This window comes from Loxodonta africana, chromosome 20 (genome assembly GCF_030014295.1).
Source record: "Loxodonta africana isolate mLoxAfr1 chromosome 20, mLoxAfr1.hap2, whole genome shotgun sequence".
Classification (NCBI taxonomy): domain Eukaryota; kingdom Metazoa; phylum Chordata; class Mammalia; order Proboscidea; family Elephantidae; genus Loxodonta; species Loxodonta africana.
In genome coordinates this window covers 44,110,313-44,138,005 of record NC_087361.1, presented here as the reverse complement: position 1 = coordinate 44,138,005, position 27,693 = coordinate 44,110,313, and the positions used below count along the sequence as shown (strand labels likewise).

Genomic DNA, 27,693 nt, shown 5'->3' with positions numbered 1-27,693 from the left:
TAAATACAAACAGCAACAAACATGTTTTGAGCCAAAAGAGATGGTAGGGAATATATTTCCAAAATACATTTATTTATCTCCAAGAATATTTTAAATATGAGATTATATCCAATTCAGTACTTAATTTAAATCATTAAAATTATAAAACAAATCAATACGTGCCACCTTTTCAGCCTCTCTAGTTCCACAGTTTTGTAATCATTTTTATAAGCATCAATTTGCCATTACTATCCAATATTCCTATTGTTTCTAAGACGAGATGGAATTATGCTCTACAAATATTCCAAATGACAATGTGGTGATCTTGCACACTCTACTTCTATGTAAATCAAAATGCAATATAAGCACATCTTATTAACTAGTAAAAATAAGAAAATATTCCAAAATAAGCCCAAAATCTCTTTGTTAATAGAAATATCCAGTGGTTAAGAGCTTGGCTGCTAACCAAAAGATCAGCAGTTCGAATCTACCAGGCGCTCCTTGGAAACCCTATGGGACAGTTCTACTCTGTCTTATAGGGCTATTGTTGGAATCGACTCGACGGCACTGGGCGGGTGGGGATGAGTCAGAATTCACTCCACAGCAATGGATTTGGTTCTGGGCTTACTAAGGTTTTAGATAGAAGAGCCAATGTTACCAAAATAATATATTATATATGGTTGTAAGGTGAGTAGCTTTTAAAAAATACTGCTTCAGTTCAACAGATAAATGTGCTGTAGATGTAGCTTATTGCCTAGAAAAAGTGAAGTATCTGTTAATTCACATAAGCAATGAATTTTTAATTCAAAAGTCGATACTGGTATCCCCCACTTTTGAATGTTCGCTTTATGCCAGTTCACTTTTATGAAGCATCTACATTAGTACCTGTCTTCTCTAAAAGGCAAAAAAAGGCAAAATCTGGAAACAGTGTGCAGCATCTATTTTGCTTTGAGTTGCTAAAGAGGCAGCATGCACACCAGCAGCTAGCGTGGCACTGCCAAGCTCCTTCCTGGGGAACTACACCCAGCTTCTGAGCACCAAGCCTCCATAGCTTTGAACTGTGTCTGTGAGCATGTGTGCTTTATCTTGATTTATTTTGTGCATCTGTTAGCAAGATGTGTCCTATGGTATCAGAAAAGCCCGAGAGCTCATAAGGGTATTATGCTTAGTGTCAAACAATGCAATTATGGGTTCAATCATGGTAAACTTTATATAACCCACCATAGGCTGTGTATTTATCACAATTCCTGCTTTTCCTATATGTTAGTGTTATTTAGGTTTTATGTGTTGTTTAGCATGATTTGGTAGGTTAATTTTTGGGTCTGGGAAGGCTCATAAAATTTTCCCATATAAATTAACGGTACTTGCTTTTTCACTTTACATCATTTTGGCTTATGAAAGGTTTCATTGAACACTCTACTTTCAGATAGTGGGGGAAACCTGTAATCCTGAGTTGGACATGCATTTGTGTAGAATGCATGCAATGCAAAAATAAATGAATAACACAAAATTAACTTTTAAACTCCACATCTTCTCCAAGTTAAATAAAACAATTCAAGATCTGCTACCTTAGATAACTTACTTTAGACATTCTACTCTGTCCTACAGGGTCACTATGAGTCGGAATTGAGTCAACAGCAATGGGTTTGGTTTTAGGTTTTTACTTCCGACATAAATTTTGACTTATAACAGTTCATTTAAAATGAACTAAGAAATCATATAACTGTAAGGGTAGTTATGATGAAAGTTATGAATAAAATATTTTTCCTAAATTTTTATATATATAATTTTAACCCTGTAGGATTTTGTGGGCTTAAGGGCTTCCAAATTCACCATCATCACAGCCTTTAACCTTGCCTCAAGAACTCTGTAGACCTAAGCCAAACTGTTCTTAAACTGTAAGAGAATCAAACGGGTTCAGTTCAATATGAAAATCAACTCTTTGATGTGGCTTTTCATGAGGCCTTAGAAAATAACTCCTTTCTTTTTCTTTTTTCCTTTCTCAATAGGCCGCTTTGGCTTTGTGTTGGCTGCCATTGAGAGTTGAGAGGGGATGAATACTATTTCTTACCTTCTAAGGTAGCTTTGTCAGTAGTTACCCTATTTCTCATGTGTATGTCTGACTTCTCCATGACTATGTTTCCTCAGCTATGAAACACACTTTAGCCTATGTTATAAAAATCCTTCTAGCACTGGCTTTTTTCCCTCTACTCACCTTCATAGAGAAGCTTCTCAAAAGAGTTAAAAAAAAAAAAAAAAATGGGATCTGTACCTCCTAAAAAAAGTCTCATACAAAATCCTCAGCCCATTCTTATCTAATTTCTCTGGCAACCACTTTACCAAAACCATTTGAGGTAAGGCCATTTCCATCTCTTTTGGTTCAGTTCACTTGGCATCTCAGGAGCATCTGACTCTATTTACATCTTTTCTTCTTGATAAATGACCAACAAACTCCTAAGACACCAAAAAACCTCTTGTGTTTTTTCAGTCTTAGTCTCACTGGGTTGCTGTGATGTGATTTCCTCTTTCTGTATAATGTTACAGCTCCTTGGAACTCAGTTCTTAACCCTCTACTCTTCAATCATTCAAGAATTACTTCTTGAGTACCCATCCTGTGCCAGTCACCCTTCTCCGTGTGGAGGAAACAGATATGATCAAGACAGACACTAACTGCTTTTCAGGGAGCTAAACATCTCTATCTGGCTGGTTCTATTCTCATCCATGCTTCAAATACCACTCATATGATAAGGTTGACAATCGCACAATGTATTTCTCTAAGCCATGGCTCTCTTTTCATCTCCACATCATTTAACTATTGGACACTATAAATTTAATAAATATCTAATGTTTGATCCTCATTCTCCAAATTCTGCTTCCCCTACAAGATTTATCACCTTGGGAAATAACACCAAAAATGCCCCAGTTGCCCAGGCAAGAAACTTAGAAGTCATCATTATCTATCAAACCTATTGAACTTTCCAGGCAATCTTAGTGTATAAAAAAAAATAGCTACTATATATTTGGAATGTATTAAGTCTTCTCTTTTTCTACTGATATAACATTTCTTCAAATTTTCCTGATACCCCATCTCCTACTCCGTATCAACAAGGTGATATGTCAAAAATGCCTAGCTATTCATAGAACTCCCCTACTCAAAACAATGTTTTTTAGGATCTCTTAAAATTACCAGCAAGGCTTCTATAAAACTTTGGATTGTCCAGGTCCCAGCTCCCTTTCTAGCATTATGTCCAGTTATTATACTCATTGGTGCTCTCCATCCCAGCCGTCGTTTCTCTAGTTCCTAAGCAGATCAAGTTCTTTCTTGTCTCAGAGACTTGCTCTGTATAGCACCCTCACCCTAATGTCTCATTACTGTAAGTTTCTTTCAAAAGGCCACTTTGTCAGGGAAACCTTCCCTAAATCTATCCTTACCACTGTTAAGTCTCTGTGTCTTACCCTTTCGGGACATCTTCCTGTACCAGCACGCATATCTATGCGTTGTAATAATAAATGGTAAATATAAATCTTCTTTAACGTCTGTTTCCCCTACTAGGTCGTGAGGTCTTTAAGAGCAGGGGCAAGTTCAATATTTTTCACAGATGAAACTTCGGTACTCATCTGAGTGTCTGTCACATGGCAGGACACAAGATATATCTATGGAAGGAAGTAATGAGTGGACCTTCATATTACAGAGCAGGAAGAAACTAGATTTAAACCAAAAACCCACTCCCATCCAGTCAATTATTATTCATAGTGACACTACAGGACAGAGGAGAACTTCTCCATTGAGTTTCCAAGGCTGTAAAGCTTTATGGAAGCAGAATGCCACATCTTTCTTCTGTGGAACGGCTGGTGGGCTTCACCTGCCGACCTTTCGGCCAGCACATGAGCACTTAACCACTTCACCACCATGGCTCTTTAAAGTAAATTTAGAGATGAGGAAATAAATAGAAAGAGAAGTTAAGTGACAAGAGCAGAGCTGGAAATAGAAACTGGAATCCTGTCCATTTCCCTGCTAGGTCTTGCCCACAGCCGACTCTCAGAAATTAAAACAAGAAAAAGAAAAATGTTTTTAGAGTAAATGCATCACACATGTCTTGGCTATTATTGTGCCTTTATTCTTATCTTTTTTATCTCATATTTTATTTTTACCTATTGTTAGTTTTTATTATCAACAATTGCTTACAAAAATAGCAGGGACTCTGATTACAGCATTAAGTAACCTGCTAATTTTTTTTTTTAATTTCGTGTTTTATCTGTAAATGCTCAAATGTTGCCTTATGCTTCATAACATATTCATTTTCGTATTAACAAAATACATGATTTCCTCCAAATATTTGAACTCAAAGATTTAGGAGGATGGAGTACACTGTTTCAGATTTACCCCTTTTAGGAACTCTCAGTTTGAGAATCATATTTCTAACATGTTCCTTGTATCTGCATAGAATATAATTACTACATGCATAACACGTTATAACTGCAGAGTTATCTAATGATGTTTCAAGCTCACAGGGGCCATGTATTCAATAGCAGATTCAACCTGTCTGTTCTTTTTAGAGCATCATCTTTTGAGAGCATTAGGTTTGTCACATGACTTAAGTAGCTCTGACATCGAACAGATCATTTAACCTCTTAAAATCATATCTGTAAAATGAGAATAATAACTATCCCTTGTCTAACACATAGATGTAAGAACAAAATGAGATAATGAATGTAGAAATACTTGGTAATTAAAAAATGCCATTACAATATAAATTATCCATACTATTTCTAAAAGCTCCCAACTTCCTAATTTTAAATTATAATTGATAGCATATAGCTAATATAGGCAACACAAACCCTAATATTAACTATTTTTAAATCTTAGAACCAAAGACAGTATATTTTTAAATCAAAGGACTAAGCCTATAAAGCTACTTTGAATTTTTAACAACTGATACACGATATAACAAAATGATAATAATGAGATTAATATCAATTTGCAATTACAAGATGGTTAACTGGCATGACTGACCTGCTGACCTGACATAATTTATTTCTTCTCTAGACTCAAAAATAGTATGTACCAATACTGAAATTCTATTATAATGAGACACAGACTGCATTCTATGAATTAATATGCTATATATGGAAACCATGGTGGTGTAGTGGTTAAGTGCTACAGCTGCTAACCAAACGGTAGGCAGTTCAAATCCGCCAGGTGCTCCTTGGAAACTCTATGGGGCAGTTCTACTCTGTCCTGTAGGGTCACCATGAGTCGGAATCGACTTGACGGCACTGGTTTTGGTTTTTGGTTTATATATATATATATATATATATATATACACACAAGATTTTCAGTTAATATTAAAGAATGGTACTTAAAGAAAAATTAATATGACAACTGGTTAACAGGGTTAAATATGATTTAGAACCAGGATAAATTTTTGCATCTTTACCTCTACGGTGTTTCTCTGAAAACACATTCAATGTTCTGTCTGTGGACTTTGACAGTATTACTAACATGTGAGGATGTAAGCACTGTTACCTAACAAAGGTGGAATCCACCAAACGCAGAAGCACATTAGCGTGTGTGATGACTGCCACCTGAGAGTATCCTGCTGTCAGTCAGGATGTCAGCCTCCTGGAAACTCCAGAGATAGCTCTCTTTGTGGAGCTGCATTTGTGGCTGCTTTCGCTTCCCTGTATGCTTGGTTTCATCTATCCAAAAATCAACTTGCTTGGTTAGGCATGGATGAGCTCGTCATTATCTTTGTTCACATCTTCCCAGAAGTGGAGCACCAGTCCCTTATATGATTGGCAGAGTTGCCTTCTTTGCAGAAGTTTCTTCTGGTATCAAAAGAAACTCCCCACGTCGATGTTCATCAGTCACTCCTACCTCCCATCCTTTCCCTCAGTTCATCCTTTCTCTACCTCCCCTGCCACAAAAGCTGTCAAAGTGTATTTTGCAAACTAAGCAACATACCATGAGATGGATTGAGAGACCTTGAATATAATATGTCATAATACTCGTGGTTAGAATAAAAAATATACATTGCCGTCTGTAATATTTTTTTTTCAATATTAAGAAAAAATCCATAAGGGTTATAAAAAGAGATGATGTCATAGTTATTTTCAGCCTTATAAAGCACACTGCAAACAGGTTTGCTTACCTTTAATAATGTTGGGCTTTGGTGGCATGCTGAACTCATAGACTGTCGGTTCAGAATATCCCAATCTATTGGCAGCTGTAATTTGCACTTCATACCCCATTGTCCACTGTAGGTGCTCCAAAATAATGTGATCTTTATTTCCCTGCACTTTTTTCTCTAGCCACTGGTCTTCCTTATCTTTCTGTAAAGACATCAAACTATATTTAAAAAATATCCACACACTAAAGCTCTGATTTTTAAAAAATCCAATTTATCTTGGAATGGAACAAGTGTTTTATTAATATATTTAAAAAAGTAGTTTTTTTATGCAGAGGGATAAAAGAAGTTGCTATGTAAATGAAGTCACTATTCTTTCTGGCATAATTCCATAATAAATGGTAATGTTCATACTGGCTAATGAGTAATGATTTTATAATTAATTCTTGATGGTTTAGCAGTTGGTAATTCACCTCCATTAAGTTTCTAGATTTTTTTTCCTATCTTACATCTACTAGTTTGGTTTTTGGTCCCTTTGCTGATTATTAATAGTTATGTGAAGAGGCCATGCTATGCGGAGCCCTGGTGGTGCAGCGGTTAAGATCCTGGCCACTAACCAAAAGGGCAGCAGTTCGAATCCACCAGCTGCTACTTGGAAACCCAATGGGGCAGTTCTACTCTGTCCTATAGGGTCACTAAGAGTTAGAATTGACTCGACAGTATCAGGTCAGGGTTACGTGAAAAGGCAAGATTGAACATATGTAGGAAAAAAGTATCTTTATTAAAGTAATTGCCAGAGATTATTGTTAAAGACTCCTGAAGTTCAAAAAAAAAAAAAAGATAATGTGTCCTGCAAATAAAGTCTGGATATTATTTATACTGGTATTTGTTTTAGTACTACGATGTTTTACAACCCATAAAAAACATACAAGTGATACTTGTTACCTGTTAAACAGGTCAATAGCATAGGAAAATAAAAGCTTGTTACGTATCCTCACACATTCTACATTTCTATTTGACTCTTTACTAAAATAAATGGCTTGACCATTAATTTTTTTGAATAAACCTTTATTTGAAAAAAAAAAGGTTGTGTTTACTAAAATTAACACAGAAAAATAGATGTAGTGTGATGAACTCAACTACCTAAAACAATGTAATTATCCAGCTGTGCCATATGATTACCAAGTAAACACGTGTAAATTTCGTAACTGCTCTACCTCCTTTCCTTCCTCTCTGTAACAGACATGATGGTAGAAGGTGCCTCCTGGCTTCCATGAGAAAGCAATGAAGAAAACAGTATATTTCTTTTCCCAGAGCCTGAGGCATCTTAATCACTTAACAATGTCAGCTATTATTAGGAGATAATTATTTCCTTAATAAATATGTGGAGATAAAACAATAATTACTCTAGAATCATTTATCTAATAATCGGTCATTGTGATTCCAGACCATACTTCCTAAAGATATATAACCTATTGCTGTTGAGTAGATTCCTACTCATAGTGACCCCATAGAGTTTCCAAGGAGCAGCTCATGGATTCAAACTGCTCACCTTACGGTTAGCAGCCGAATGCTTAACCACTGTGCCACCCGGGCTCCTCCTAGAGGTACAGCTACAAATAAACTTAGCTTGGCTACGCTCAGATAGATGGATGGTTGGATGGGCGGGTGGGTGGGTGGGTGGATGGGTGGATGGGTGGATGGTTGGATGGATGGATGGATAAGATAGAAACAAGGTAGTCTTATTTTTTTTTAAACTTAGAGCTCAACCCAGTATAATTTATGTTGAGCCAAAATTGTATGTTTCTTTGACTATAAAGAATAATATTTTTAGAGGCCTGGGCAATAATTGAGGGCTTACTTTCTGAAATCATATTGCAGAATTTAAATCCATGATCACATTAAGTAGATGGAATTATAAATATGAACTTTCCTTCAGAAATGACAGGAATATATTATGGTTTTGGTATCACACTATTTTCCTATTTTAGTTTTTTTTTTCCCTGTGCCATAGAACTTTTCTTACAAAATAGATCAGTATGACTGTTTTATTTCATTTAAAACTGAAAATATTAGCACCTCTAATGATGCCATGGATTTTGGACAAACACTTAAAGTTCTATAAACAGGAGACATTTGCCTTGCTTTCTGAACATACAAACTGATGTATTTTTTAGATTGCCCTCTAGCCCAGTACTATTTAAGGTGTTATGAGGTGTAGCGGAAGGGTCATGGGAAAACTGAGGACTGTTTGGGCAACAAGGACTGTAACCTGTTTGAGACACTAAATGACTAGCAAAGTTAGGAAACAATACTAGGTGTGCTATGGCAATGCCATAGACAGTTGATCCAAACAGTCACTGCTTCCCTAACATATTCTTTATTAGTCACTCATTTATCCAGTATTCATTCAGCCCTTGCTGGGTGCTGTGGCTATTCTAGAAACCGTAAACACAGCAGTGAAGAAGATAGACGAAACTCTCATCTTGGAGTTTAAAGACTAGCTCAGAAGAAAAACACAAGTTCTTTGAAGAACCAGTGTGCCATGGAACATGTAACAAGGAGCCCTAATAGAGTCCAGGAGCCAAAAATACCTCCTTTGAGAAGTGCTGTTATCCTCACCGGAAATACTCTAATAAACTCCAGTGCCATATTTTGTTTGTCTCTTTAATTTGTTATAACTCAATTAATAAAACAGTATGATTCAGAGGTATTTAGACAAAAAAACAAAAATGAAAAACAAAACCACAGTGACTTAGAACCTCAGAAAAATGCACAACCACTGGGAGATACAAAAACAGATGCTGTAGACTCATTGTTTCAACCAAATTTTAAAATACTGCATTAGTGTTGATGCAAAAAATAGTAACAATAGTGATAATGGTAAGGCTTAAGGAAATCTCACTCTAAAAGAAAATTTTAGGTTATATATGACATACACACATACACATACAATAAAATAAAATAGCATATAATATTTATGTTATATATTATGTGTACACACACACAGAAAGGAGAAGCTGGGAGAAGCAGAGAGACTTAAGAATTAGATAAGTACAAGGACAAAAGGCAACGGAGGTCTTGTGCTCCTATGGTCCCCCCCCGTGGCCCCAGATATCCAGTATATTCTATGGAACTCCGAAGTGTTTCGTTTGAGTTGCTATTTTTGTAGAAATTTGTGAATGAGTCGAGTTTTGCTTTGGTCCTGATTGGAGATATTAATGCCAGAACCAATGATTAAGCCAACAGCTGAGTTCTGGGTTATCGGAGGGTGAAATTTAGTCTCCTGAGAGATAAATAGACTCCATACCCTTGAGGTAATCTTCTAAAAATACTATTTCTGGAGAACGAGCTTTCATAAGTATTGGGCATTTGAGGTGAAAGTTCCTGACAATCACAAGACATGCAGACAATCTCTTCGGCATTAGTGATCATTTCACTCTTACTAGTTAGAACTCAGCCTAATAAACTAAAACTTCCTTTATCGTTTTATGTAGTTGAACTGATGGCATAAAGAAACAAGGCTAATTATAATATTTTCTCCAGAAATCAGTTTTATGTTCCCCTCAAAAAAAAAAACTTTTTTTTTTTTCTCAACATTAGACAAGGAGGCTTTTTAATCCCCTAATTGCTATTCCTTGAGGGAATAGGGGGAAAAAAAAAATAAAGTGGGTGTTACCAAATTTTTCCCTTAGGCATCAAAATCTCAATTATGCATTTACAGAGTGCCTCATTTACAAAATTTAACTTCCTAGGGAACGATTGAAGATAATCTAGTTGCAAAGTGCTCCCCTAGGTAACTTAATGAGATGATTTGCTGAATAGGGTTATTATTAATAAGCCAATTAAATGTTGAAGGGCAGCTACTGAGGTGGGGAAAAAAAAAAAAAAAGGCCTTTGTGCTTTGGTATAGTTTCTCTTAAGCAACCTTTTTTGTCAGAAAATAGATAGCAAGGCCACTTGACAATTAAGAGCCCTCATTAATAGTGTTTCTAAAATCCTAATATCAGCATATTGAGGAGTATTTGCTATTATCTGTATAGGGTGGAGAGTGGAGGGAAAGTGAAGGAGTTTGGTTTTCTTATTTCTAGAGGGCTCCTCAACTGCTCTTATTCTTACTAAGAAGTCCATTGCATGTTCTAGGTGTCCTGGAACGCACAGACAACGGTGTGTGGAAACTATAATAGGAGAGGACAGTAGCATAAGCAAGCTTGTACTGATGAGATGAATGTTGAGGCTCTTCTGACTCCATGTTCTCTGATTTAAGATTCTCTGTCCCATGTGAGGAAGTTCCTGGTTCCTGAAGTTCCTGACAGCAGAGTCTAGTTAGGCACTACTTGTAGGATCTTAGAGAAGGCACCAGACTTCTCTAAAGCTCAGTTTTCTACTCTGAACATAAGAGAGGGTATTTAGCATCCTGGATATATATAAGAAAAGAAAAAAAATAAAAGTATTTCACTGAGATTTGGCAAGATGCAAAGTTTGGAGGTTTTTAGCAGAGTATCAGGTTCTATTCTCTTTCTCTTATCCTAACTGATTCAAATTGCTTTTGCTCCATGTCGTTCAGCTGGCTAAACTTTTGTGAACTCTGCCCTATAGAATCTGTTCCTGATCTCCATCACACACACAAACACACACACATACACATTTCTTTAGGGAGAAAAAAAAGTACTCATATATTTTTTACTCATCACCTCCTGTGTTCTCATACCCATTAAAACTTGCAGTGCAAGGTCCTACTCCTCTTATTCATTATTTCACATGTTATTAATCTATTTATAGGACTTTTTATCATAGCGAAACGTGAGCTAATTTATTTATTAATTGCTTCATTGATGCATTTGTTCACTCTGACAATGAGTAGTCTATACTATACTATTAATACAAAGATGAACACTCTTTAATATCCATAGCCACTCACTGTTTGAAAATATTTCACAACTTTAATAACTTTAGATTTCAATCTAAACGCCTAGATATAATCAACTAGGAATTAGGTTCTGTCAACAACCACAACTTAATCTTACTTATTGATTATTTTAATACCCTTTTCAAAATTAGCTTTTTTCTTATAGCCATTGAGATATTATACAATCTCCCAGGCTCCAAATAACTTACGAAGGACAATTAAGACTTAGAGGCCTGTGCAATAAGCACCTTACTAGTCTCTAAAATACTTTCCTCACAATTCATTTAAAAATAGGTACCTTTTAAAAAAAATTTTTTTTTGCTAGCTTAGGAGGATTATGTGTGAACATTAAGAGATAGTTATGATCCCATAGCTAGCACCAAATTAGATGGAAAATAGCAAAAAACTCATGGAAGCATGTAAAAAAAAACTATTAAATTATACAGAGCTATATTGACACAAGTACTAAAAAAAAAATTTTTTTAAGGTATAAAATATTCTATATTCAGAATAACTTCTTGCATTTTCCATACACCATAGGAGATTAATATGCTTGTCTTTATTCTCCAAATATTGTTTAATCTTGCTGACTTCTTGTGAGAGAAGTTACTTTTCATGAAGTGTCCATGTAAAAAAAAAGACAACTAATTCTCCTTTTATTGCTCTAGTCCTATTCTAATAAATTCTGTCTTCTTAATGGGTGAATGAATTAAGTCAAGTGCTGTAGCTCAGGATAACAAGGATACTGTGTGCCTCCTGGTTCATAATCTATATTCTCTCTATATTATGATACAACTAGTCGTCTTCTTTTTCCAGTGAAACCCAGGTTTAAATGCTTAGATTCGGTGTCTGCTAGAAATTAACGAGGAATATATTACCCTAATTTTGTTGTTCTTAGAATATAAAACACATAGTCCTGTGCACAGGTGAACTGAAACACGGGGCAGAAGATGCAATCAAGTGACAATCATAAGAGTGTTCCTGTTATAGACTGAATTGTGTCCCCCACAAATATGTGTTGTAAATAATAACTCAATATCTGTGTTTATAATTCCATTTGGGATTGGGTTTTCTTTGTTATGGTAATGAGACAGTATTAGTGTAAGGTATGCCCTGCATGAATCTCTTTTGAGGTATAAAAGGAGCAGACTACGGAAGGAAGCAAAGAAACTGACATGGAGGAAGAGAGATGCCAAGCCACATGAAGATCACCCAGGAGCAGAAGCTCAAGAGACAAGGGCTTTCCTCCAGAGCCCACAGAGACAGACCGCGCTCCCCTAGAGCGAGCACCCTCAATTCAGACTTCAAGACTCCTAAACTGTGAGAAAATAAATTTCTGTTTGTTGAAGCCACCCATTTGTGGGCTTGTGGTATTTCTGTTATAGCAGCACTAGACAACTAAGACAGTTTATTTTCTAGATTCCCCTATTTTTTTTCATTAAAAAAAAAAAACTCATTGTACAGTAAACTCTGACTCATAGTGGCCCTATAGGACAGAGTAGAATGGCTTCATAGCGTTTACAAGGAGAAGCTGGTGGATTCGAACTGCCAACCTTTTGGCGACCAGCTGTGGCTCTTAACCGCTGTGCCACTAGGCTTTTTCATAGAGGTTACCAGTTAAAAAATGTATTGCATGTATCTAACTTAGCTTTCAAGTTACTTAATTGCACTTTATTCCACTGTGAAATTCATGCAGTTTGAAAATTAATAGAAGTGGTTTAGAATCATACAAAAAGAACAGATGGTTGAGAACTTTTTTGAAATAGTTAATATTTCAATACAAGTGCAGAAAATCATGGCAAATGGTGCTATAAATATTTAGCTACCGAATCTTTTTGAATATGCAAGCTTGCTAATGTAAAACATAATCTCTTGAGAATTAAAATGTAGAGAAAAATATTCCATTCTGAGATGGGCTATTGTTTGGCTACAATAATATAACTTTTTCTTGAATCATGGAATCTCTAATTGGACCTGCAGTGCATGATGTTAGGAAGACAGTGGAGGTAGAGAAGTGGGCAGAAAAACAAGGATATGTAGAAGATTTTAATAAGTTCCCTAGATGGCATAAATGGTTTGCACGTCACTGCTAACCTAAAGGTTGGTGGTTCAAACCCACACTGCAGTACTGCAAAAGATAAATCTGGCAATCTCTTTCCCTTAAGATTACCACCAAGAAAGCCCTATGGAGCAGTTCCACTGTGTAACACATGGGCCCACCATGAGTCAGAACTGACTAGACAGGAACTAACAACAACAGAGTATCTTAGTGCACTGAAGTGGAAGGCACGCCATTAACTGGTATGGTGAGACAGAAAAGGGCTGACTGAGATGGCTGCATTTGGACGCACAGGAGCTGGAGTGTGTTCAGGGGAGACAGGAAATTAGCTGAAGGGTTGATATAATCTCTACAGGCAGATTCTTATTCAGCCCTTACTGCTGTAAAACTATGTTTATACAGTCTTACATTCTGACACCCACCTTGACCAAGTTACCCAAATTCTCTAAGGTTCAGTTAGCCCCCCAAAATGTAAGAAATCATCACTTTCTGTATGATTAATTAATTAAAAAAAAAAAAGTTTTCAAGAAAGAGCAATGCCTTCGTTCTTAACATTCCTGTAAAATACAAATGAGGAGTCACTCTTACAAATATGGTGTCTTGCTATGTTGTTGGGTGCTGTTGACTTGATTTCGACTCATAGCCACCCCAGGGGACAGAGCAGAACAGCCCCCATAGGGTTTTCTAGGCTTAAATCTTTACAGAAGCAGATTGCCAAGACTTTTCTCCCACGGAGCGGCTGGTGGGTTGGAACTGCTAACCTTTCAGTAAGCAGCCAAGCATTTAGTCATTTTGCCACCAGAGGTCCTTGCCATAGCAAAAAAAAACCAAGGCCAGTGCTGTTGAGCTGATTCTGACTCATGGCGACCCTATATAGATGCCTGAAATTCAAAACTGTTTCCTGTTAAAATGCTAGTACTTCTGAGAAAAGTAACATAGTAATTGATTATCAGTCAGTTGTAGCTACCTGTCAATCTGTGCAATTAATAGTTTCCATTTTGATATTTAAAAGCACGTCTTCCAGTACTTTTTGAAGTCAGGGTTGGCTGGAAATTAGAAAAAATCTGGGGTTATGGGAAGACAAGGATGAGAGGGAATTGAGAAGGAACTAAGAAGTTTTTTTATTGTGAGGAAAAACATAGTTACTGGGTAAATAGGAGACACCTTTAAGGTACTTCTAACATTTAGTTAAAAGGATAATAAAATGAAAGATGGAGATTTACTGAAGATAAAATTTGCAACTCAATTTTTGTCTAAGACTGAGCCTATCTTTTGGACAGTATCATATTAGCCACGTGCAAAGGTAAAAATTTTTTTGATGACCATTATATAAATTTACATCTATCAAATTTTACTATTTGATAGATCTTATTACTAGTCTTATTATGCTTACCAGTTTACCAGTTGCAGTGAAGCTGATATTGGCTTCTGACGACTCCATGTTTATCAGAGGAGAACTGTGCTCCACAGGGTTTTCAATGGGTAATTTTTTGTAACTAGATGTCCCTGCCTTTCTGCCTGGAGTCTCTGTGTAGACTGGAACCTCCAACCTTTCAGTTATCAGCCAAACTCATTCACCTTCCAGAGACTGCTTTCTGATTACTAGTAAATAATATTTGGCCATTGAGTTTTCTTTATGAACTGTTGACCTTTGGTAATTTCTTGTTAAGTTTTTGTCTATTTGTTGTTGATTGTTAGCTTTTATATATCGTGTTTTTCAGTCTTAATTATTTGCATCTGTATGTATTTCACAAAAAAAGTTCTTAAAAAAAATTAATTCTAATCTGCATTAAAAATAAAAATAAAGGGGTGGGGCCAAGATAGCTGACTAGGTAGAAGCTACCTTGGATCCCTTTTGCAACAAAGACTTGGAAAAACAAGTGAATTGATCACATACATGACAATCTACAAAACCTGACCATCAAACACAGATCTAAAGAGTTGATCTGAGTGACAGAGACTGAGAAGGAACAACTACGGGGAAGCAGCGACTGTTTTTGGAGCCTGGAGCTATCATGCCAGTCAGGAAACCTTGGCGCTGGGCTTTGGACTGGGTGCAGGGCAGCTGAGCAGGGCATCCTGTGAGGGTGCAAACACGGGACACAGCCCTACCCCCCTGAACTGACCTCGGGGGAAGCCCAGCCAGTGCACGCAGGCAGTGCAGCGACCTGGCTGACAGGAGGAGAAGTCACCGGGAGGCAGCGACTGGTTTTAGAGCCAGGAGTGCAGCGTCCCAGCTGGGGAACCTTGGCACTGGGCTTTAGGCTGGGAGTGGAAGAACTAATCGCGGTTTCTGAGACAGCGCAAGCACGGGACGCAGGCCTGACCCTCGGGGCAATCTCTACCCAGCCAGTGCACACAGTCGACGCGCCCCCCTTGGGAATCTCAGATAAAAGTCATCCCAAGCAAGATAAGTAACTTCGTCTATATTCCGGGGTGCTACTCTCTCCTATTTATCTGAACCCTCCCCTCCCCTTCCCAGGCGGCTTCATTAACATTGGAATTTCCTGAGCCAGAAAGTGAACTGCCCTGCGTTTTTTCTTTCTTTCTTTTTTTTTTTTTTTTCGGTCTTTTCCTAACCCATTCTCCTGGCCTGAGAGAAGCAGATACAAAAAACCCAGGGACCAAAAATCCTTCCCTAATTGGACTAAAAACACAGAACCAGCTCCAGCCAAGCATATGTGATCCACAGTCTTGGGCTTTCATCCCTACAGGGAACAAGGTGGCTATTATAAAGCAAAGGCATTTCTGATAGGGATCTGACTGTAATTGTTTTAGCAGATTACTGGAAAGACAAGTTTCCCAGGTCTGATATCTCTGCGTATTCAACAGAGTCCTCACCGACCCACAACAGGGAACTGAGAGCTGAAGCTCCCCCCAGACCACCTAGCCTCCTGCCTTAGGAGTCTAAGGAGGGTGACACCTACCAATCTGTAGAGGTACTTGCACTGGGGGCCTAACGTACAGCTGCAGAGTCCACCCACCAAAGTGCTTTAGGAATACAGACACACCTACCTCACTGGCACTTGGGGGAAGCCTGTCACCATCCTGCCCCCCCGGTGTATGACCCCCTGCTGCTACTAGAATCTGATGCACACAACTATCACCACTACTTCTCTAGGTGGATAGGTGACAGTCTGCACCACACACTTGATGGCCTAAAATCAGATTCTACTCAAGAATAGTGAATGGACTCTTAGGCTTATATATATGGTAACAGCCCAAACAAGCTGGTAATACGACATAAGTGAGTCAAGGGCTACAACAATCAAGACAGCGCAATCTAGTAGCCCATCTACGTATATTGAAAGAAAACAAAACAAGGTAAGACTCAGTGAGCAAATATAGAATAAATCACTACAATATCTTAGTGATGGCTTGGAGACAGCAGTCGATATCAAACCATATAATGAAGCAGATCATGATTGCTTCTACAACTCCCCAAACTAAAGAATCAAAATCTTTCCTAAATGAAGATACAAACCTGGAATTGCCAGATGCAGAATATAAAAAACGAATCTACAGAATGCTTCAGGACATCAGGGATGACCTCCAAAATGAAATAAGGCAATCTACAGAAAAAGCCAAGGCACACACTGATAAAGCAGTTGAAGAACTCAAAAAGATTATTCAAGAACATAGAAGAAAAATTAATAAGTTGCAAGAATCCATAGAGAGACAGCATTCAGAAATCCAAAAGACTAACAATAAAATTACAGAATTAGACAACCCAATAGGAAGTCAGAGGAGCAGACTCGAGCAATTAGAATGCAGAGTGGGAGATCTGGAGGACCAGGGAATTGACATCAATATAGCTGAAAAAAAATCAAATAAAAGAATTAAAAAAAATGAAGAAACCCTAAGAATCATGTGGGACTCTATCAAGAAGAATAACTTGCGTGTGATTGGAGTTCTAGAACAGGGAGGGATAACAGAACATCATGACATCATGAAAGATGAAAGGATATCTATCCAAGATGCTCATCGAACCCCATTTAAGATTGATCCAAAAAGAAAATCACCAAGACATATTATCATCACACTTGCCAAAACCAAAGATAAAGAGAAAATTTTAAAAGCAACCAGGGAGAAAAGAAAGGTCTCCTACAAAGAAGAATCAGTAAGAATAAGTTCAGACTAGTCAGCAGAAACCATGCAGTCAAGAAGGCAATGGGATGACATATATAGAGCACTGAAGGAGAAAAACTGCCAGCCAAGGATCATATATCCAGCAAAACTCTCTCAAAAATATGAAGGCAAAATTAAAACATTTACAGACAAACACAAGCTTATAGAATTTGCAAAAACCAAACCAAAGCTCCAAGAAATACTAAAGGAAACTGTATGGTCAGAAAACCAATAATATCAGATACCAGCACAACACAAGGTCACAGAACAGAACATCCTGATACCAACTCAAATAGGGAAATCACAAAAACAAATTAATATTAATTTTAAAAAGAAAAAAATGCTCAAAATAGGGAATCATTGAAGTCAATATGTAAAAGATCACAATAATCAAAAAGAGGGACTAAATACAGGTGACACAGAACTGCCATATGGAGAGGGATACAAGGTGATATAGGACAATACAAGTTAGGTTTTTACTTAGAAAAATAGGGGTAAATATTAAGGTAACCACAAAGAGGTATAACAACTCCGTAACTCAAAATAAAAACCAAGAAAAACTAACGACTCAGCAAACATAAAGTCACATACTATGAAAACGAGGAACACACAATTTACAGAGAAAAACATCTCAGCACAAAAAAGTAAGTGGAAAAATGAATTTGTCAACAACACACATAACAGGCATCAAAATGACAGCACTAAACACATACTTATCTATAATTACGCTGAATGTAAATGGACTAAATGCACCAATAAAGAGACAGTCTCAGACTGGACAAAGAAACATGATCCGTCTATATGCTGCCTACAAGAGACACACCTTAGACTTAGAGACACAAATAAACTAAAACTCAAAGGATGGAAAAAAATATATCAAGCAAACAATAAGCAAAAAAGAGCAGAAGTAGCAATATTAATTTCTGACAAAATAGACTTTAAAGTTAAATCCACCACAAAGGATAAAGAAGGACACTACATAATGATTAAAGGGATAATTGACCAGGAAGATATAACCATATTAAATATTTATGCACCCAATGACAGGGCTGCAAGATACATAAAACAAACTTTAACAGAACTGAAAAGTGACATGCACACCTTCACAATTATAGTAGGAGACTTCAACGTACCACTTGGAGAAGGACAGGACATCCAGTAAGAAGCTCAACAGAGACAGGGAAGACCTAATTGCTACAATCAACCACCTTGACCTCATTGACTTATACAGAACACTCCACCCAAATGCTGCAAAGTATACTTTTTTTTCTAGCGTACATGTAACATTCTCCAGAATAGACCACATATTAGGTTATAAAACAAACCTCTGCAGAATCCAAAACATCGAAATACTACAAAGCATCTTCTCAGACCATAAGGCCATAAAAGTGGAAATCAGTAACAGAAAAATTAGGAAAAAGAAATCAAATACTTGGAAACTGAACAATACCCTGCTGAAAAAACACTACGTTATAAAAGACATTAAAGAGGGAATAAAGAAATTCATAGAATGCATCGAGAATGAAAACACTTCCTATCAAAACCTCTGGGACACAGCAAAAGCAGTGCTCAGAGGTCAATTTATATTGATAAATGCACACATACAAAGAGAAGAAAGAGCCAAAATCAGAGAACTGTCCCTACAATTTGAACAAATAGAAGGTGAGCAACAAAAGAATCCATCAGGCACCAGAAGAAAACAAATAATAAAAATTAGAGCTGAACTTTTTTTTTTTTTTTAAAACAATTGAAAGAATTAAAAAAGCCAAAAGCTGGTTCTTTGAAAAAATTAACAACATTGATAAACCATTGGCCAGACTGACTAAAGAAATACAGGAAAGGAGACAAATAACTCAAATAAGAAACGAGATGGGCCACATCACAACAGACCCAACTGAAATTAAAAGAATCATATCAGATTATTATGAAAAATTGTATTCTAACAAATTTGCAAACCTAGAAGAAATGGATGAATTCCTGGAAAAACATTACCTACCTAAACTAACACATTCAGAAGTAGAACAACTAAATAGACCCATAACAAAAAAAGAGATTGAAACGGTAATCAAAAAACTCCCAACAAAATAAAAGCCCTGGCCTGGATGGCTTTACTGCAGAGTTCTACCAAACTTTCAGAGAAGAGTTAACACCACTACTACTAAAGGTATTTCAAAGCATAGAAAGTGACGGAATACTGCCTAACTCATTCTATGAAGCCACCATCTCCCTGATACCAAAACCAGGTAAAGACATCACAAAAAAAGAAAATTACAGACCTATATCCCTCATGAACATAGATGTAAAAAATCCTCAACAAAATTCTAGCCAATAGAATTCAACAACATATCAAAAAAAGAATCCACCATGACCAAGTGGGATTTATACCAGGTATGCAAGGCTGGTTTAATACTAGAAAAACCATTAATGTAATCCAACATATAAATAAAACAAAAGACAAAAACCACATGATCTTATCAATTGATGCAGAAAAGGCATTTGACAAAGTCCAACACCCATTCATGATAAAAACTCTCAGCAAAATACGAATTGAAGGAAAATTCTTCAACATAATAAAGGGCATCTATACAAAGCCAACAGCCAACATCATTCTAAATGGAGAGAGCCTGAAAGCACTTCCCTTGAGAACGGGAACCAGACAAGGATGCCCTTTATCACCACTCTTATTCAACATTGTGCTAGAGGTCCTAGCCAGAGCAATTAGGCTAGACAAAGAAATAAAGGGCATTCGGATTGGCAAGGAGGAAGTAAAATTATCTCTATTTGCAGATGACATGATCTTATACACAGAAAACCCTAAGGAATCCTCCAGAAAACTACTGAAACTAATAGAAGAGTTTGGCAGAGTCTTAGGTTATAAGATAAACATACAAAAATCACTTGGATTCCTCTATGTCAACGCACTTCACTAAAGAAGATACTCAGGTGGCTTACAGATACATGAGAAAATGCTCTCGATCGTTAGCCATTAAAAGCCATTAGAGAAATGCAAATTAAAACTCCGATGAGATTCCATCTCACTCCAACAAGGCTGGCATTAATCCAAAAAACACAGAATAATAAATGTTGGAGAGGCTGCACAGAGATTGGAACTCTTATACACTGCTGGTGGGAATGTAAAATAGTACAACCACTTTGGAAATCTATCTGGCGTTTTCTTAAAAAGTTAGAAATAGAACTACCATACAACCCAGAAATCCCACTCCTCGGTATATACCCTAGAGTAATAACAGCCTTCACACAAACAGATATATGCACACCCATGTTTATTGCAGCTTTGTTTACAATAGCAAAAAGCTGGAAGCAACCAAGGGGTCCGTCAACGGATGAATGGGTAAATAAATTGTGGTATATTCACACAATGGAATACTACGCATTGATAAAGAACAGTGATGAATCTGTGAAACATTTCATAACATGGAGGAACCTGGAAGGCATTATGCTGAGTGAAATTAGTCAGAGGCAAAAGGACAAATATTGCATAAGACCACTATGATAAGATCTTGAGAAATAGTATAAACTGAGAAGAACACATTCTTTTGTGGTTACGAGGCGGGGAGGGAGGGAGGGTGGTAGAGGGTTATTTACTGTTTAGTTAGTAGATAAGAACTACTTTAGGTGAAGGGAAGGACAATACTCAATACACGGAAGGTCAGCTCAAATGGACTGGACCAAAAGCAAAGAGTTTCCGGGATAAACTGAATGCTTCAAAGGTCAGCAGAGCAAGGGCGGGGGTTTGGGGACTATGGCTTAAGGAGACTTCTAAGTCAATTGGCAAAATAATACTATTATGAAAACATTCTGCATCCCACTTTGAAATGTGGCATCTGGGGTCTTAAATGCTAACAAGTGGCAATCTAAGATGCATCAATTGGTCTCAACCCACCTGGATCAAAGGAGAATGAAGAACACCAAGGTCACATGACAACTATGAGCTCAAGAGACAGAAAGGGCCACATGAACCAGAGACTTACATCATCCTGAGACCAGAAGAACCAGATGGTGCCCGGCTACAACCGATGACTGCCCTGACAGGGAGCACAACAGAGAACCCCTGAGGGAGCAGGAGATACGTGGGATGCAGACCCCAAATTCTCATAAAAAGACCAGACTTAATGGTCTGTCTGAGACTAGAGGAATCCCGGCGGTCATGGTCCCCAAACCTTCTGTTGGCCCAGGACAGGAACCACTCCCGAAGACAACTCATCAGACATGGAAGGGACTGGACAATGGGTTGGAGAGAGATGCTGATGAAGAGTGAGCTACGAGTATCAGGTGGACACTTGCGCCTGTCTTGGCATCTCCTGTCTGGAGAGGAGATGGGAGGGTAGAGAGGGTTAGAAGCTGGCAAAATTGTCACGAAAGGAGAGACTGGAAGGGCTGAATCATTAGGGGAGAGTAAGTGGGAGTATGGAGTAAGGTGTATATAAGCTTACATGTGACAGACTGACTTGATTTGTAAACGTTCACTTAAAGCTCAATAAAAATTATTAAAAAAATAAATAAAAAATAAAAATAAAGATGTCAAAATAAATTTGAAGTAATCTTTTTAAGCAGTACTTTTCAAGATAAAAAAAAAATCTTGTATCTAGATGAAATCTCCAAATATTTAAAATGTCATTATTTCCATTTTGTGAATCTGGTTGATTCTCAATAGATTTAATGTTACTGTAGAGGACATTTTCAGGTTTCAACAATAATTAGGGCCCAGGGATGCTAAATATCCTACAATGGGTGGTAGAGAGCTGTTGTTGTTATTGTTAGGTGCTGTTGAGTTGGTTCCGACTCATAGAGATGCTATAGGACAGAGTAGAGCTGCTCCACTGGGTTTCCAAGGAGCAGCTGGTGGATTTGGACTGTTGACCTTTTGGTTAGCAGCCAAGATCTTAACTACTATGCCACCAGGGCTCTGGTACAGGGCTGGATAACCAAATATATTGTATCACCCAAAAAGCCAGTAGTGTGCATGTTCTGAAACATAGGATTGGTGACAGATAGCCATTAAGATACTAAACAAAGATAATCAGATTAGAAATTTGTGGCATTCCCCTTTGTATAGTTGACCCAACTACCCAACTGCCCTGCTAAAAAGAAGATAGAATCAGCTGAAATAGACCATTGCCCTTTTTGTCTAACTTTAAAGTATTTTGAAATTTTGAATGTGGATATGAAGCCACAAGATGAACTACATGAGAATAAAAGCCAACATGCTAAAATGAAATAACAGAGAGAAAAACAATTTGGATGTCTGATAATATTGCTTAGCTGCTGCTCTAGGTTTAGATTGCCTCAAACCAAAGTTTTTTCATGGTAAGAAAAAAAACAAACTTCTTGTTTTAAGACCCATCAGCCATGTTTAAGACCACCTCCAGTCTAAAAGTACTTTCTAATGGAGATACAATACATTCTAATTTTATGAGTAAAATCTATATAAAAATTACTGACCATTTCCTGGAAATAAAATAATAATGGCTTTTCCATGAGTGAATTTCTAATGTTACCTCTTGGATTTATCTTAAATATTTTGAGAGAGGTACATGCTATGAGCAGTCACGTTCTTTTTAGTTACCGAATTTCATTTTATTTTAAGTGGAAATAGAAACCGAGCTCAAAAGAGTCACAGTATTTCTAAACTATAAAGGTTTTATTAGTGAAAAGTACTAGTATGTATGATATGAAAAAAGATATCACAATAAATATTTGCTATTATAAATTCAAATGAACAACAGCAGTTGGATACACACAGCAGTTGAAATGAATACAGTATTTGTGTTACTTCCCATACAATTCTTTAAAAAGGACAAGTCAAAATGTATTGTTCAGTTTTAGGTAATTATAGACATAAAATATGATCATCATAGGATTTTATTGGGGTTGCCTACAGAATTTTACGGTCAACCTGTGTTTTTTACCATAAAGTCTACTGGGTGCAAATGTGGGATGCAAGCTAAATGGAAGGCCTATTTATCCCAGTTTCAATAAATTCATCAATTGGTTTCAGGCCTATGTCCCTTAGAAAGAGACTCTCCCCATTTTAAAGAATTTCCATATGGGCATCTGACAATGGCCAAGAACCCTGGCTTGAGTAGTATGAAGCTATCGAGTTCACTGATACCAATGAGCTTTTCAGAGCTGTCTTACAGTAGAGGCACGACGTTGCCATAGCTGAGTGTCCGAAAGAGACACACAGCTGCTCATCACCACTGCCAGGATGAAACCTGGGTGAGAGAGAAGTTCTCTGAAGCGGATATTCATCTCAAATCCAAACGATTAAACTGATGTCTAAAAATAATTATTGAACTGTGATATTCAAAATCAAATTTCCTTTTGTATTACCCCTCAAAACTGAGATATTCTAATTTAGGACCATCAATATTATAATTTGGAATATTGCGTATTTCTGAGAAAATATTTAGACTTTGTGTACATACTATTGCAGACTGATTATTTAAACCCTACCTGCTAAAACACAGCATTGATAGCATAAATATTAATAAATATTAAATTATTAATATTAATAAATATTAAATGTTCAATCAATATAAACTTTAAATTGACCCTGTATTGTAGAAATGGTTATCTACATTAGTAAATAAACCTTACAAAGCTGAATTTAAAATTGTGCTTTATTTTCAACATATACTACAGTGGCCCTGGCATTACTGTTAGCTGTAGGCAGAGGTGCAGTCCAATAGGCAACGTTCTGCACCTCTCTGCCACCATCTGGCATTCGTTACTCCCCACATGTATCAAAAGCCCCAGTGCAGCTCTTGATTGTCCAAAATCCCTCACCAGCTAGTCCGAAATAAACTGGAAGAAAACTATTCCCTCTTCCTCAGGATCATTATGACCATTTTTGTTAAATATCCAGAGTAAAGCGATCTGATTATTTGATTACAGAAATTTATTCTCAGTGTATTTGCTAACAATCCTACTTAGAGTAAGTATAAGTGATAAGAGGGCTTAGTTTAGGGTTATTAATAGTATGAGAAATAGGAGGTGAAAATATCCTGCAAAACTTGAGAGATAAAACAGGGAAAATGGTATCCCATTTCTGAAACATTGCCAAGTCCCATTTTACACCTAGAAATTACAAGATGAAGGACATGGTATTATTTCTATGATTTAGGCTTGGGTTAAAAAAAAAAATGCAAGCATTTCACAACATATATAGATGAATTTCAGAAATGCAAAATTGGCATTTGAATTCCTATGACTACTACTTATCATTGCTGTTATTTAATATGCATTCACTCTGGATGTGTCTATGAAATCAATGCAAATCTTCATGCAATGTGAAAACACCAGTTACAAAATGATAACAAACAGGGTACTTACACTTCTATATTTGACAATATACTCCAGAATAGGTGCCCCTCCATCATCCTGTTTGGTGATGCTGAGTTTAAAGCTCTTCCCACTGCTTGGCTGTCCATGGATTGATGGAGGACTTGGTTCACCTGAACAGGCAATACAAGAATCTTCATATTCACACTTATATTAGATGTCTACAGAAAACTGCATTTAATAAAAATCAAAAGGCATGAAGTTCCCTCTGGAGTTACCATTTGCTATTTGACATTTGATGTGATATGATCGTGGATCCTCATTTTTCCCATCCAAGAAATAGCCACATTCATAAAACAAGAGGTAACATGCCACAATTGTGAAACCTCAGCACTGAACATTTTATTTATATAAATGTGCAAATGCTGTGAAATCTGTACTGCAATATACAAGTGAAAAACTTCATTTCTTACTGTTAATTGTATGATTCTTTTTATTTTATTAATAGATTACAACTATGAATGCAAACACTTTAACATATTAAAATATGGGTTGTATCCAATCAAGAAAGATAACTGCTTAAAAGTTAGTTACCGACTCCCACCACAAAGATTTTTTGGGCAAGATGTATAATTGAATTAAAAAAAAAAATGTAGAATCCAATTATATTGACCTGTGCTTCAATTTTTGTTTTAATTCAGAAACAATAAAATACTTGCTTTTGATGCTTTTATTCAGACAGAGATGATCTTATAACAAAGATGCTTACAGTATTCTGAATAGAATAGGAATGTGCTGAAGTGCAAGAATTTTCAATGTGAAGGATGCCATCAGTGCTTGGTAACTTGGATTGCCAGCTTCCTGCTGTGTGCCACGGACATGATGTCGTTGGGCACACCCTTCTGGTTTACATTAATTATTATCATCATTTTGGAAGACGGACTAGAAAAAAACTAATCTGAAGGTGGGATTGTGAATCAAGATTCAATTGATGAAGAAATAACAGGGGGCTGAAAAAGACACTAGCATTGGGGATCAAGAAAAGAGAGCATATTTGACAGATTTTATGAGAACAAAGATAACTGGACACAAATTAGGGTAAAATAATTTATTGTGGCCAGTTTGGCTGACCTCCTATGTATATATAATAGGCAGGATTATGCATAGATTTTCTCCATTTATCATAATTTACTAAACATAAAGGAAACATTAAATCTTTTAAAATTTGTCTTAACTGCCTCAAGTAAACCCAGTGGACTGAACAATACCCCAAAGAAGGATGGTTATGAGAACAATAAACTAGTATTATTATTTTCCTGTAGTCACTATTGTAATGGATTAATTTAGTAGTTCTGTTTTTCTTGCATTCTATTTTAGAGCCTATATAATTTATGTGATAAAGGTAACAGTCATGATCCATCAAAATATTAGTTTATTTGGCATATTACACAGACATTTTTCCACTGTCCCACAGGATGAAGTCTGGGCACTACAATCCAATTAATCAGACTATGGATAAGTAGGACACCTTTGTGCCTGGGATAATTTCCTGAGAGAGCAATTTTTACTTTATGAGTTTCAGTGCATGTCTTCTTTTTCCCTTGCTCAAGAGTGGAATTCTTTTTCTTAATTTGAAATGCCGCCATCTTTAGAGACCACTTAAATAAAGACATAAGTCACTTCCCCAAATGTTGACACTTCTCCCTGCATTTGAAAATTCCTTTTAAATTTGCAGGTGAAGAGAATGTCAACAGAAAGCACAACAGAGAAGGTTACTTACGAACTGGTAGTGTTTGAAAGATTTCTATTTTACTGTAGTCTCCTTGCCCTTTTCCATTTACAGCTGCAACCCTGATTTCGTATGTTGTATTTGGTTCCAGGTTGTTCAAAACAACCATTGCTAGAAAAGAGAAGAAAAAAATTATATATATATATCCCGTTGCCATCGAGTTGATTCCAACTGATAGCAACCCTTAAGGAAAACAAATCAAGGTGTTATAATGCTGAGTAATTTTACTGTAAAGCTTTCCATGAAATACCTGAAAAAATAGGAAATAAATATAAGAAGAGAATGATTTGTGAATAGTCCTCTTCTTCACCTGTATTTTAGCTTTCCAATCCTGGGCATCAACATTCAAAGAAGAAAAGTTATAGCTCCTTTTGTGATACTTATATTCATAAGGCAGAAAGTAAGATCTCTTTTTTCATCTTTTTAATATCCATAAAGTGAGAATGATGTAAATACTTTCCAGAGTATTTCCGGTCTACTTTAAATGGATTTTTTTTTTTATTATTAAATAGGAATATGGGATTCAATATAGCTATATAACTGGCAAACAATTAAATTATATCAAAGCGTCCCAAGTTGAATGAAGCAGAGGTAGATCATTTAGTCCGTAATCTCATGTCAAATCATCAAATTATTTTTAATGCTATCTTAAAACTTGTCAATGCTTATCTCTTCTCTCTAAATTTCTTCTCAACTATATGCTGTGCCTGACCTGGATTCAACACAATACAGAGGAGGAGAAATACTGAAAAATACAGTGATGTGGGGGTTATTAGAAACATCTCCTGGGTCATGTCAACCCCTGAGATTTGCCAGAGAATTTTGGATACACTTACAGATTTCACATTTTCACAAATTCCTCTGCTACAGCTAAAAAATACTATAGTTGACTCTATCCTTACTGCTTTTGGTACACAAAGCAATAAATAGATAAATAGATAAACAAACAAATAAACTGTACTAGTGGGAACAGTAATGCCTTTCGAGTGGTCCATGGGGAGGTATGTATGATTTTCATCATAAATCCATGTCAAACGGTCTATTCATAATAGAAGTATATACAGTCAATCATAAAATAAAAGGTTATATTGCAGATAACTAGGATAATATTTGTATTTGCTTTTATGTGAAGCATGACTAAAGATGGTATACATTCAACATAATTTATTATTTCTCATAAATAATATTACAATACTCAATTACAAAACATTTTTAATTCTATACCATATGAATATACTCAGTGAATTCATTTTGATACTTCTATTTATTCCATTCTTTCCCCATATTTATCATCATATCTTTTATTTAGCTTTTTTATTATAATCTTTACAACTTCATTCAATTACCATTAAATTTTATAAAAGGAAACAAAGTTCTCGAATACACCACAGAGCTG

At 36.5% G+C, this 27,693-nt stretch overlaps 1 protein-coding gene across 2 annotated transcripts in view; it reads right to left on the bottom strand.

The window, feature by feature from the left end:
* Window positions 1–27,693, bottom strand: part of NCAM2 (neural cell adhesion molecule 2) — a 554,474-nt gene that overhangs the window by 52,181 nt on the left and 474,600 nt on the right. For both annotated transcript variants that reach the window (XM_010590350.3, XM_064273125.1), the window contains exons 13-15: window positions 26,289–26,408; window positions 24,560–24,681; window positions 6,132–6,312 (exon numbers count right to left, since the gene is read on the bottom strand). In XM_010590350.3, coding sequence (XP_010588652.2) covers window positions 6,132–6,312; window positions 24,560–24,681; window positions 26,289–26,408 — 423 coding nt within the window. The remainder of the gene's footprint in view (window positions 1–6,131; window positions 6,313–24,559; window positions 24,682–26,288; window positions 26,409–27,693) is intronic.